The 12,907-nt window shown below is 42.0% G+C and overlaps 1 protein-coding gene across 1 annotated transcript; it reads right to left on the bottom strand.

Moving 5' to 3' along the window:
• Positions 1 to 5,536: 5,536 nt before the first annotated feature.
• On the bottom strand, positions 5,537 to 8,912 carry LOC138354329 (uncharacterized). Its single transcript, XM_069308479.1, has 3 exons — positions 8,814 to 8,912; positions 6,739 to 7,346; positions 5,537 to 6,149 (listed from the first exon to the last, which is right to left on the bottom strand). Exons 1-3 carry the CDS (start codon positions 8,910 to 8,912, stop codon positions 5,537 to 5,539), a joined length of 1,320 nt encoding a protein of 439 aa, XP_069164580.1.
• Between the last annotated feature and the right edge of the window lie 3,995 nt (positions 8,913 to 12,907).

Here is a 12,907-nt window from a genome sequence, read left to right as displayed (position 1 = left end):
AACACCCACCGCATAGGTTCGAGCCCTCATCATGGCTCCTACGGATTTTCTCATTGATGCAGTCACGTAATCACACTGACATGTCAGTATGATTACTCTGAAGTGGAAAATATTAAACTATATTCATACCTCATTTAGAGAAAACTATACTCACCACTGTATGACTTCAAATCTTACACCATCCACCTCCAGCCGTTTAATGGTCTTCCCAGGGGATTGTTTAGTACCCCTTATTATAATGGTGTGGTTGGTGTTGGTCCTTCTTTATGGACAACCAATCCAAAACTCGGTAGAGTGCTATACTTCTTACCAGGAGATCACTCTGAGTGCTTCTGGCTCTAGGAGAGGGGTCCAACGTCACTCGTTTAGGGGATGCGGCTCCAACAATAGCCTCGTTGTCACGTGTGTACACACCAACTCGAGCCGCTGTGACTCCCCACTCTCTTCTTATGTGATATGATCTCCTCAATCCCCTTTGACTTATTATTATTCCGTTCTACCCTGTCCACAGCTGTGGTTCTTGGTTCTTTCTCTCTCTTACCGACTTTCCGGGAAGCCTCACTAGGACAAGGGCAAACGCCAGCAAATTTAAATACATTTACTGGACAAGGCACAAGGACAATACATATACACGTACAATAATATATATATCTCTTAACACACTATACTACTGTAGTCAGGTCGCTCTCCAATACCATCAGGACTATCATCTGCTCATCAAGTGGTATCCTAACTCCTGACTCACCATCTAATACTACCATCCTCATCAAGTAGGCCAAGTCTTGTAACACAATGTTGCACTATCAGCCTCACCAAACGGGTAAATCATGCAGTACAATATATGGCTCTACCAACTCTGGAACATATAAATATTTACAGACAATCCAGCCTATGGCTATAATAACATAAATATCAGCATAAATATTCCTTTATGTACAACAATGTTCAATCAAACATCCTATCAGTCCTAGAACACACACATGTATGTCTCTGCAGGTAATCCAACCTACGGATGTAACTCTATACTTAAGTATAAGTACTCCTTGGCACAAAAATGGTAATCAATCATTCACCTTTTACTGCGTCTTGCACGCTAATGACAACTAAACACTCTACCAACTCCCTACAATTAGTCAACCAGAACTTCCCTTCCACATCTGGAAGTTCACTATTCTGATCTCTTCAGGTTCTTCTGGGTTTATCTACCAGGATCCTCCGCAGCTCTTCCAGGCTGCTACACCATGAAGTCTTCCTTGATCAACAAAGGTGCTTCACCACTGTTATCACAAAAACATGTAAACTCTACTCCACTGCTTCTCCTCTCACAGCTTGAGGTCCAACTCCTCACTATAGGGACTGCTGCTCCACAGAGCTCAGTATTTCTTCAATAGCCTTGGAGTTCCATCCACTGAATCCTCCTCTACTGGCCTCGAAGTTCACTCAGCAACTCCTTCCAAAGACAAACCTGCAACACACCAATAAAAATGTTTCCCTTTAAACACATAAACGAAAATAACCACACAATGTGTTCGCACTTAACATCTCTCTGCTCTCTATATACTGTGAGAGTGGACTCCCCCGTTTGGGCTGGTTCATGCTCCGCCCGGCCAGGCGGCCCTCGAGGCAGCTACTCTGCCAGGAGCTGGGCTCCCTCAGTCACCTGCCAACGCTAGGAGACGGACGTCGCTCCGTCCTCCAGGACGTTCCTCCATCTCTACTCTCTTATTTTAAGCCTTCTGCCTTAATAAAATGTCTAATGCATCAATAAACATTAACTACGATAGCTGGGCACACGATCAACTACCGGCAATCACTGTAAACTGGCTAAATTTGGGCTTACCACAATAAGGTCTCATGCAGGGCGCTCTCTGACGGGGTGGCGACACTCAGGGTACCTTAGGCTACCCACAGAACTGCCTTAACTGTCCCCTCAACACCTTCTGCAGTTCCTGACTTGAGCTGGCACGCCTCCTAACTTATTCCTCAGTTGAGATGTCTGTCCACTTCCTTCCTCTTGAAGGTATATCAACTTGGGGTTCCTCTCTAACATGAGCAAACACGGAGTGCGGCTTCCCCTCACGATTTCTTAAGCTCAAGTGACTCGAGCTCCTCTCAGCGAGCCTCACGCCTCCAACAAATTATCCACATCTCATAACCAGTCATTTCTCTATTTCCTGATTCACTGCCCATATTCTTAAATTGGCTGTCTAATTTACTCAATCTTTTTATGTATGTATCTTCATGTCTACACTTCAGTGACCTCTTATTCAGGTCAGGTCTTGCTGAATAATTCTCAAGGGGAAGACTCGTTTCCCCTGCAGGCTGAGGTTCGAGCCCTCATCATGGCTCCTACGGATTTTCTCATTGATGCAGTCATGTAATCACACTGATGAATGTCAGTGTGATTACTCTGAAGTGGAAAATATTAAACTATTTTCATACCTCATTTAGAGAAAACTATACTCACCACTGTACGACTTCAAACGTAACACCATCCACCTCCAGCCGTTTAATGGCCATCCCAGGGGATTGTTTACTACCCCTGCAATGAGAATTTAATTTAGTGACAAGCACATGGAAAGTCATCACTAACATCCTAGGATCTAAACAACAATCACATAACAAGTAGATAAAACTCTCCAAGGCTGGTTATACACTTGCACCAGAATTAGAAATGGCAACTGATTTTAATAGTTTCTTTTCATCAGTTGGCTTTAGGTATTGTCTGTTGTACTAGCTCTATCTATAAATCCAACATTATGTTTGTAACATCTTCTATGTATGTACTTGTACCTGAATATTTTTTTGTTTAATTGGTGCTAACCTTGCCAGAAAAATTCCATACACCCAGACTTATGTTACTACATATCTTACCAGCAGTAGCTATCCTAACTCAATTCTTCTTTCACCAGTCAGCCTGGCAGATGTTGTGTCCATTCACTCACTAAAAACCAAAGCTGGGAACACTAGTGAAATACCATCTATGGTATACAAGAGTGCCGGTCATGCCCTTGCACGAGTAACTCCAGTTATAATAATAATATTTGATTTAGGAAAAGTACATACATAGTTGCAGTTACAAACATTCTGATTGATTTATAGATAGAGGTAGTACATACAATACCTAAAGCCACAAGTACGCATAGCGTGTCGGGCAAGGTGAGGTGGGGGGAAAAACACTTAGACTAAAACTTAATAGTAATTGAGCTTAAAGTATAAATTGCGTTGAAAAAAATAAACAAAAGATTAAAAAGGGGGGGGGGAACATGGTAGAAAATAGCCAATATACAAGTTGGTCAACAAACAGCATTGTTTAAAAATAATAAGACATGGGTTGACATTTAGGGGTAAGGTAGATTACATTGAGTTAATTAGGTAGTACTTAGTTTTCATCTAAACTGGTTGAGAGAAGTACAGCCTTTGACATGATTGGGAAGGTCATTCCACATTCTGGGTCCCTTGATTTGTAGAGCATTTCTAGTTTGATTAAGTCGTACTCTTGGAATATCAAATAGGTATTTGCTTCTGGTGTGGTGCCCATGGGTTCTGTTACAACCTTCTAAACAGCTGTTAAGGTCAGGATTGACATTACAATTCAGAGTTAAATATATAGAGTACACATGAGAGGATGTGCAGTGACTTAATATCTAACATATTCAGAGATTTGAGTAAGGGTACCGAGTGCTGGGGCAGCACTCGGTTCATAAAGGAGGCGATACTGATGACAAATAATTACAGACTGATATCTAATATACCTATACGAGATGAGGTCTTGGGAAAATAGAACGAAAAACCAGATTGGTATCCTTACTTTATACACCCACAAGGCTCAGATGGTGTCTTGCGAGCCTTAAGATACTTTTCAGTACTTCCGGGAGCACACCTTTCCTGGTCGCAGTCATTCCTAGACGCCATGTTCACTACCTGAAAAAACTTTCATTGTCATACACCAATACTGATGGACAACAAAGGGAGACATAAGATATCAGACCATTTAATACTTTTTTGGCTATACAGTATGTTGTATGTATTATACTTGTCAGTGTATAAACCAGACCTTTCCTTAATTTTTATTGCTAATGTTAACATTGTCTATCTGAACTTTCATAATTTGAAGATTTACTTCCAAATAAAATGTACTGTAGTAGGCCTTTTCTGCGTTTAGTGTGATTTTGTTGGTTGACATCCATGAATGGACTGTAAATTCATCATTTACAATATTATTTAGTGTGTGGGGGTTAGGGTCTGAATAGATGAAGGCGTTATTGTTAGCAAATTGTAAGGTTTATGTCACTATCTTGTGCTTCCCACTCCCCCAATATATGTGCCTAAACCATGCCACTTCATCACTGTAATCACGGCTATCAACGTATATCATGATTGTTGTAGTGAACGCAAATTTTACTACAATGACTTAACAACGTTATAATAACCTTTTAAGTTTTCTATTGTTACATCAGTTATGGTGACAATAAACACAGACACTAAGAGAATATAAATATTTGGATGTCAGATATGTGACATATCTGACAGATATGTCAGAGCAATACTTGAATATGCGGTTCCAGTCTGGATTCCACATCTAGTTAAAGAAAATGAAGTTAGAATGGGTTCAGAAGTATACCACCAGGCTAGTTCCCAAGCAGAGAGGAATAAGCTACGAGGAAAGATTATTGGAACTAAACCTCACAACACGGACGACAGAAGTTAGGGGAGACATGATCACTATCTATAAAATTCTCAAGAGGAATTGACAGGGTGGATACGGATAAACTGTTAACACGGGTGGTACGCGAACAAGGAGACACAGGTGGAAATTGAGTACCCAAATGAGAGACAGGTGGAAATTGAGTACCCAAATGAGCCACAGGGACGTTAGAAAGAACTTTTTCAGTGTCAGAGTAATTAACAGATGGAATGCATTAGGCAGTGATGTGATGGAGGCAGACTCCATACACAGTTTCAAATTATAATTTTAATAATTCATTGTGTCGGGGGGGGGGGGGAGACAGGAACCCAAAGTGTAATAATACAAGTTAGGGGTATATCAAGGTCACTGCAAGCACAGTCAGTCACGTAAAACATGCTTACCCTGCAGAGTTCGCCAGAGTACACGTGACGCCCTCGGCTCAGTTTATATACCATCTGGCTTCAGTTCTTCAGGAACAGTAAATGTTGGTAGACCATTGTCAGTGTACATGATGTTTAGAATTCGTACGAATTCTTGGGTGTTTGTGTCTGCAATCCTTTCAGCAGTGCGGATGAGTCCCATTATGGTACTGTGATTCCTGTTGGGGAGCAACATCTGGTGTGGTGAAGGCTGGCTTGTTGATTGACCAGAGTGAGGTTGTGGCTGTCACAGCTGCGTTGATGATTGGTTGGCGAACTGGGAGCCAGGGCCCCAATGGGATGCATTCTGTGCAGAAGCTCCGCCCCCACCCGGAAACAGAGGAAAGTTGGCGGCTTGCACGTTGAATGTTGATGGTTCACGGCGAGTGGTGTTGGCTTGCCTGGCGTCGGTCATCTTCTGTATTTCCTAACGTCTTCGAGGGCACTCGGCAGAGACGGCAGTATGGTGACCTTGGCAGAGAAGGCATTGGAGGAGCTCGTTGGTGCATCGTTTGAGGTGGTGATTCTCGGCGCACTTGCTGCACCGTTGGTCTTGAGAGGGACATTGTTTCGTAAAGTGCTCATAGCTATAGCACTTGAAGCATTGTCGAAGCTGGCAGTAGTGTTCTTTGCTGATTTGTCGGGGTGGGCAAGCGAGGCCGAAGCACCGGAAGCCGTTGGTGGTAGCAGAGGTAGCTTCCTCAGGCGAGGTGATGGTGACCTTCATGGTGGAGAGGTGACTGTCCTGCACAGGAGTGAACTTTACAGAGACAGCCGTCAAGAGAGGATTCTGTTCGGTTAAACTGGTGGCGACGTCGATGGCAGCTTTTCCGGAGATGAGGGAGCTCACTCTCCGGACAAACACCGTCCTGGCTGCGAGGTAGTGTCGTGGTGGGGTGAGGAACACGTCCGCCTCATCGAGGGCAGTAAGGTTGGTGGGGTCAAGTAGACACTGTACTGTTTCAGCATTGCTGAACAGCAGTTGAGGAGGTCCTTCATCGTCGACGACGACGTCCAGTGGTGCAACGTTGGTTGCTGTTCTGATCAAATCAGAGATTTTTGACCGGGTAAATGTCCGGTCCCCCTCTAAATCATACCTTGATTCGGTAGATCATGGTGGCTCATGATCATCGTTGCTGCTCTATGTTTACCCACCCGGCAGTGCTAGGTGCAAGAGAGCCTTGTCTAGAGGGTTGCACTTTCCTTAAGAGGTCTCCCGTCTCTTACCGGTATAGTGCACCGGATCAGGGTGGGGTCTGACCTCCTAAAGCAAAGTGCTCTGTCTGGGTGTCGAAGCGAAGTGAAAATGTTCAAATGGTTGGCAAGCAGGGGTTTGAAGAACAGGGCGAGGATGCAGAAATCTTGAGCGAGGAACTGGAGACGAGGTGAAGAGGGGAGATGAAAGATCGGTGGCCCAACCACCGAGGATTTGAACTTGAGGCGAGTGAAGTAGGGTTGAGTGGGGCGTCATTTGCAGTACACACACGGGCCGGGCACCCAAGCAGCTGGCAGTTGATGGTTGATGTTAAATCATGACATTAGTGGTCTTCTTTTTTGTTGAAGATTTCAGCAAACTCTGATCATTGGTCTTCTTCTTGGGCTTGTCGGTCTTGGTCTTGGTGGTCTGACTTTGTGGAGCTATCGATGGGGGTTGTTGGTGCAGTGTCGTGACGGAAATCGGCAGCTGAGTAGTGACATTTCCGTGAAGTAGGAGATGGTGTTCCAACAGACACGTCCTCATCCGATTCATCAGATGAGTGAAGAGCAGAGGTGGTAGATCGCAAAGGTTGAGTTCTTGAAGATTGAGTTCTTGAAGGTTGAGTAGCAGTAGTACGTACTGCAGCAGAAGGGACTTGGTAGTATATACCCTCTACAGGGTCACACCAAGGGTCCATTGCAGCTGAATTCACCACTGGGACGGGTGAAGGGTCAGCAACAGCTGGAGAAACGTGTGGAGCAGGACCTGACAGTAAGTCTGAAAGCGTGGCCGCGTTCACAGTGATGTCATGGTTAGCAACTGGAATTGTAGCAGAAGTGGGGGTCTCAGGAGGCAGAGTCTTGTGAGCTGAAGGTACTAGAACAAGATCTGAAGTCTGCATTGAAGTGGCAGAATGGTCGTCAGGTGAAGAGTCGGCATCCTCTAAAGGGTCAGTTGCTGGAGTTGAACCTGGAGCGTTGAAGACTTCTTCAGGAATATTGCAGGGAGACCATTCGCCTTGTAAAGAATTTTCAGAATTCTCACGAATTCTCGGGGGTTAGTGCCAGCAGTCATTCTGGCCGTCGATATCAAAGCTTTTACTGTGCTACACAGTGATTGGCCGGGATGGGGTGGAGGCGGCGGTGTCTGGCTCGATGAGTGGCCGGGTGACTGGGATCTGGGTCCCCATTGGCTAGTAGAGGCAGTAACAGGATGTTGCTGGTGTGTGGTGGTGATAGCTCCTCCTCCCTGAAGCTTCGGGAAAGTAGCTGCTTGGATGTTGAATATTGAGGTTGAGGTGATAGCTGAAGTGCTGGAGCTGGTGCCTGCTGCAAAGGTAGAGGAAGATTTGGATTTCTCCTAGGTCTCCAGGTTTTTGATAACTTCTTGTCTGCTTGGACATTGATGGGATATTGTGACATGTTTGCAGTTGCAGAGCAGGTAGTGTGGTTCTTTCGAAGTGCAGATCGAACAGTGGTGGTCTTTGGCGCAAATGCTGCATTTCTGGATAGTCTGTTGGCACTTGTTGGTTTAGTGAGAGTAGTCGTAGCATCGGAAGCATTGGGTGATATTGTAGTTTTTTTCCTTCTTCACTCGGAATGGCAGGACGTGGACTTCATAGCAGAAGAAGCCATCTGATATATCTTGTCCCCTAACTCCCCTTGCCACTTCGGAGGGGTATAGGGTGTTTATGTAGCTTCAGGGCACCAATCCCCCCAGCCACAGGGCATGGCGAGAAGGCACCCCTAAGCATACCTAATACCCTATCAAAACACAAACTAAAATACACATAAATGGCAGATCTCATCACAACCCACAAGAGTTAAGATGATACTAATAATACACAATAGTAACCTGAAAAACAAACATACATTAAATGGAACATTCTTTTGTATTTGGTTTTTTCTTATATGGGACACAGCAGACACAGGTAGGGGTGCACAGTATATCATTAAAAAAGAACTAACGCTGAAGGCCAAAACAGCAAGCTGCCTAAGCGGCAGGATTGGTGACTTGACATCGGCATACATGGAAAAAAACTATTCATAGTGGAAGCTCCTAACAAGGCCCCGGAGCGGGAGGGATATCATGTATGCGCATGGGGGTCCCTCCGGCCGCCGCCTTACCCACTCGTGGGCTCCGGCCAGGTCATCCACCCTCTTGTGAGACACCATTAGGAGAAGTGGTACTCCAGATGACGACTCTGCTTAGATAGTTGGCTACCAGCTATCCTGGCTGTAGTTCACTTAAGCGAGACTATATTAACCCTTATGCACCCTGTGTACGGTGATCCTGGGACTAAAGTGGTCTGCCCCTAGATGTGGTCTTGGATCATATTCTGTAGATGGAATATGTCCAGGTCAGGGCTTTCACAGAGCAAATCTCAAGGTCGCTCTTGGCGAGACCCATATCCTGTAGACCACGCGCACTCCTTGCACCATCCTCCCCTCAAATTAATGGTTATTGACGAGGCGGATGCTGTGTGCTTCCCGGTATATTCCCTGACCTTTTGAAGGATCTTTGGGGTACCGTACTTGTCGCACTTGTTCTGAGACGCGCGGCGGTTCTGCCGCTTATATACCTCCCGGCCTTTTTTCCCCGTCATTTTCGTGCAGTCATGTTTTCTTTCACCTGATGCCTCAGTTCACCTAGCAGTAAATAGGTACATAGAAGTTAGGGAACTGTTATGGGTTGCATCGTGAGGAATGTCAGAAGTTGGACCTATAGGAAAGTCTGGATAATGACAAGTACAGGCTTCCTGTCCCCGACAATAGTAACTGTCATATATGGTCTAAGATAGATAAGGTTGTTGCCTTCACTGATTGTTTATTTATATATTTTCGTGTTTATATTTGATTTCATTAGTACAAAATGTGGACTGATATGTCAAATTCAAATGTTTATTCAGGTAAAAGTACATACATAGAATATGAGTTAGAAAACATAATGCTGGCTTCATAGAGCTAGTACATAAATTTAAATTTTGCAAGTATTTACCTACTTAAAATTTTCTTAGATTAAGGACCTGCCCGAAACGCTGCGCGTACAGTGGCTTTACAAGACTGTAATTACCATATTACGTATCCTCACATTCCCAATGTACCTTCTTGTATATGCATAAATCAATAAATAAACAAACAAACATACAATACCTAAAGCCAGTAATACGCACAGCGTTTCAGGCAAGGCACAGCGTTAACAATGTGGGGTGTGGGAAAATCTGACTCCAATAATTTGTAATTAAAATAAAATAATTCGATAGCTGTGAAGGACCACCACTTTTTGAGAAAAAGTGGAAAACAAAATGAGACAATAGATTAAACTGATACCAAGAACTAGTGTCCTATGGATCTTAATGAAACTGTAAAGGGAGTCAAATTAACCTGCACAAAAATGGGGGGTTCAAGTGCTAGGATATAATTAAGTTCTAGCACCTATAATCCAACGCTGGTTCATTCGTCAGAAAGAAATGTATATGCATAAATTTATATCGTGGTTCATATATAAATCAAATAGAAAATTGTTAGTAAATAATGATTTCCTAAATGACAGGTAAATGGTGATTTAAGAGGAAATCATTCATGTAACAAACTATTAGTGTATCTAATACTAGAAATCAAGTCAGGTTAGCTGTAAATTCTAGAAAGGCGTAATTTGTTGTCACGATCCACCAACAACGTGTTGCCTCAAGCAAATTGTTGCACGTGTAGGTAGAGAAGCCTAATACCTCGGTTGTCGTGGACCCGGAGCTGGAAGGCAATTACATTGTAGAATTCCACTAATTGGTAACTACAAGTACATCATGAATTACGAAATATCTTCCTACAGAATATAATTATCACTGCAGATATCTTGGGTAAATAACTATGCAATTTATATTCCATTAAATGACAGAATAAATTTTGAGATTGAACGTACTGGATTTTGATGTTAATTAATTCACACAGCCTAACGACAACTAGTCTAAATATAAACATGTGCACAATATTATAGTTTAGAAAATGATTAGTTGCCGGGCCGAGTGTCCAGTGATGTAGGAACGATTCCAGATCCCTCGTCCTCAGCTGCCGTGATAAGACGTTACTTGTGTGTTGGAGTAATTATTAGTTCCTGGGACACTGCCGTGACGTGGCACCGCTCTACTAGTTGTGGGAGCGAAATACAAACTGTTAGCAAGATCAAAACGTAGATCTCTGTTGTTCGTTGCTAATGGTGTCCGAGTCGCGTGGTGGCGGGCGACGTTCTCGAGTCGTCTTCCTCTTCCTGGTTGCGCATCCGCGGCTCTCGATAGACATCTCGAGCGTAAATGGATTTATATATATCGGAATTAACTAAGGAAAGAAGAGATGGTGACGAGTATTGATGTCATTTAATTCTTCCGTGTTAAAATATAACTTCGCGTAACATAAATTGGGTTTATTAAAGTCACGCAGCTATTGGAGGAATTTAAAGTGAAATCATTTAAGGGACCTAGTCTATGGAACTCACTCCCTAGTGAATTGAAAAACTGTAAAACTTTTGCCTTATTTAAAAGCAAAACCAAAAAGTACCTAACTTCATCTTAGTTTCCTTCACTGAGCTTTAAATTTGCTCTGTACCTAGTGTTACCCAATCTCCTAATTTTTATGTAATATCAAACAACCTTATCATTGTGTTCATTGCTGTCTTCTTTTATGTGCTAGCCATATGCTGTATTGTGACTACCAATTTTTGTCAACTACCATTCAAGCTGTCATTGCAATCAATCTTATATTGTTTCTGCTGTATTGTGCCTACCAATTTTTGTCAACTACCATTCAAGCTGTCATTGCAATCAATCTTAGCTACCTATGTGCTTTAATATACTGTACCTACAATTTTCTCTCATCTTCTTTTTTTCATTTCATGTAACTGTTATCATTTTTTTGTCTATAAATTTTGCAAGTATTTACCTCCTTAAAATTTTCTTAGATTAAGGACCTGCCCGAAACGCTGCGCGTGCTAGTGGCTTTACAAGACTGTAATTACCATATTTGTATCCTCACATTCCTTATGTACATTCTTGTATATGCATAAATAAATAAATAAATAAATTTACATTAAAATAAATTTCCTCTAGAATGTTTAATATCAACTAAATAAAGGAGTTCCAGTAAGCAGTAGTATGCTACGAAATTAAACTTAATAGTAAGTAACTATTTTTAGTAAAAGGATTAATAAACTGGACTCTCTTATAAATCCAACGTACTAAATGTGGAAAGAATTCATGTTTCTGCGTGTCGTTCCTCGCGTCGTCACTCTGATTAGGAAGAATCTGGCAATATGTTTAATATAAATGATGATGATGATTTAAATCTACAAGTTAGTGATTTTAGTAACTACTTGTTGTTAATACAAAAGTTGTATAAAATACAAAGATGTATGAAACTGTTGGTTATTTCCAACAGTGGGTGTTAGGTCCATATTTTGTACAACGTCTTTCTGTGCCTATCTGTACTATCATTTTGTTCAAGTTCAAGTATGTTTATTTACCATATTATAATATAATATATTATTATATAGATATGTTTATCTTTAACATTGTGATCATTGCTGTCTTCTTATATGTGCTATCAATATAATCTATATGTGCTATGTGTCTATGTGCTATAATCAATCTGCTGTATGGTGTCTATTAATCTTGTTTAAATTACCAATCAAGTTGTCAATGTAATCAATCAGAGCTTTAATATACCAATGTGCTTTACTATACTTAATAATCTCTCATCTCATTTTTTTCTTGCAATGTATTTGTATTAATTTTATTAATTCTGCTAGAATTTACCAACTTAAAATTATCTGTTAGATTAAGGACCTGCCCGAAACGCTGCGCGTACTAGTGGCTTTACAAGATTGTAAATACTATGCTATGTATTCTCTCAAACCCAATGTACCTTCTTGTATATAAATAAATAAATAAAAAATAAATGAATAAATATTGAGACAAGAAAAAATACGTCTCGAAGGGATACAGTAGCTTAGGCTATTTCTACCTCTCCCCCCCCCCCCCCTCTATTTCAAGTCCCTCAAGGGGCGCACAAATTCAGTGAGTACATTTTGTACATACGTCTCTGTGGATATCTGTACAATCATTTTGAAGTGTGGGTTAGCGATACTATATCACGGAGAGCTGATGTACTTGTTTTTACCTGAATTTACATAAGGCCAGCATCATTAGTGGCCTCGACGGGACAGAAAGCCGTCAGCTTATCAAACATTCCACCTTTATTCCTGCGGATTTTTTGTAGAGATAAATTTTAAATTAAAGTATTGACCTTAGCATTTACGGCTTGAGCGGGTATACACGACTCCATGTGTCTATTATCCTATGGGTGAAAAAATCTTTTTCTCCTAATTGTGGCGTGTTGAGGTTGAAGCTGTTTCATTGTACGTGTTGCATGAGATACAAGTGGCTTGGATGATTATATTCCCATTCGTTCAGTATTTTAAAGGTATGTCAGCCCTGTCGTGTCTGCTGACTTTTCCAAAGCAGATATACCCTTATGAAGTTGAAGTCTCCATGCTTGGATACAGTAGTGGCGCACCAGAGACTTATACAGCTCAATAACCACTTTCTTCGCC

The sequence above is a fragment of the Procambarus clarkii genome, chromosome 62, assembly GCF_040958095.1.
Source record: "Procambarus clarkii isolate CNS0578487 chromosome 62, FALCON_Pclarkii_2.0, whole genome shotgun sequence".
Taxonomy (NCBI): domain Eukaryota; kingdom Metazoa; phylum Arthropoda; class Malacostraca; order Decapoda; family Cambaridae; genus Procambarus; species Procambarus clarkii.
This window is presented reverse-complemented; position numbering and strand designations above follow the sequence as displayed.

What these genes read in the sequence shown, in the direction of transcription:
- LOC138354329 (XM_069308479.1), bottom strand. Translation starts at nt 8,912, where the DNA reads ATGACGGGGAAAAAAGGCCGGGAGGTATATAAGCGGCAGAACCGCCGC. An exon ending in CCCCAAAGATCCTTCAAAAG is followed by an intron (nt 7,347 to 8,813) that starts GTCAGGGAATAT and finishes AGAATTCGTGAG; the next exon opens with AATTCTGAAAATTCTTTACA. An exon ending in CCCATCGATAGCTCCACAAA is followed by an intron (nt 6,150 to 6,738) that starts GTCAGACCACCA and finishes TGATTTGATCAG; the next exon opens with AACAGCAACCAACGTTGCAC.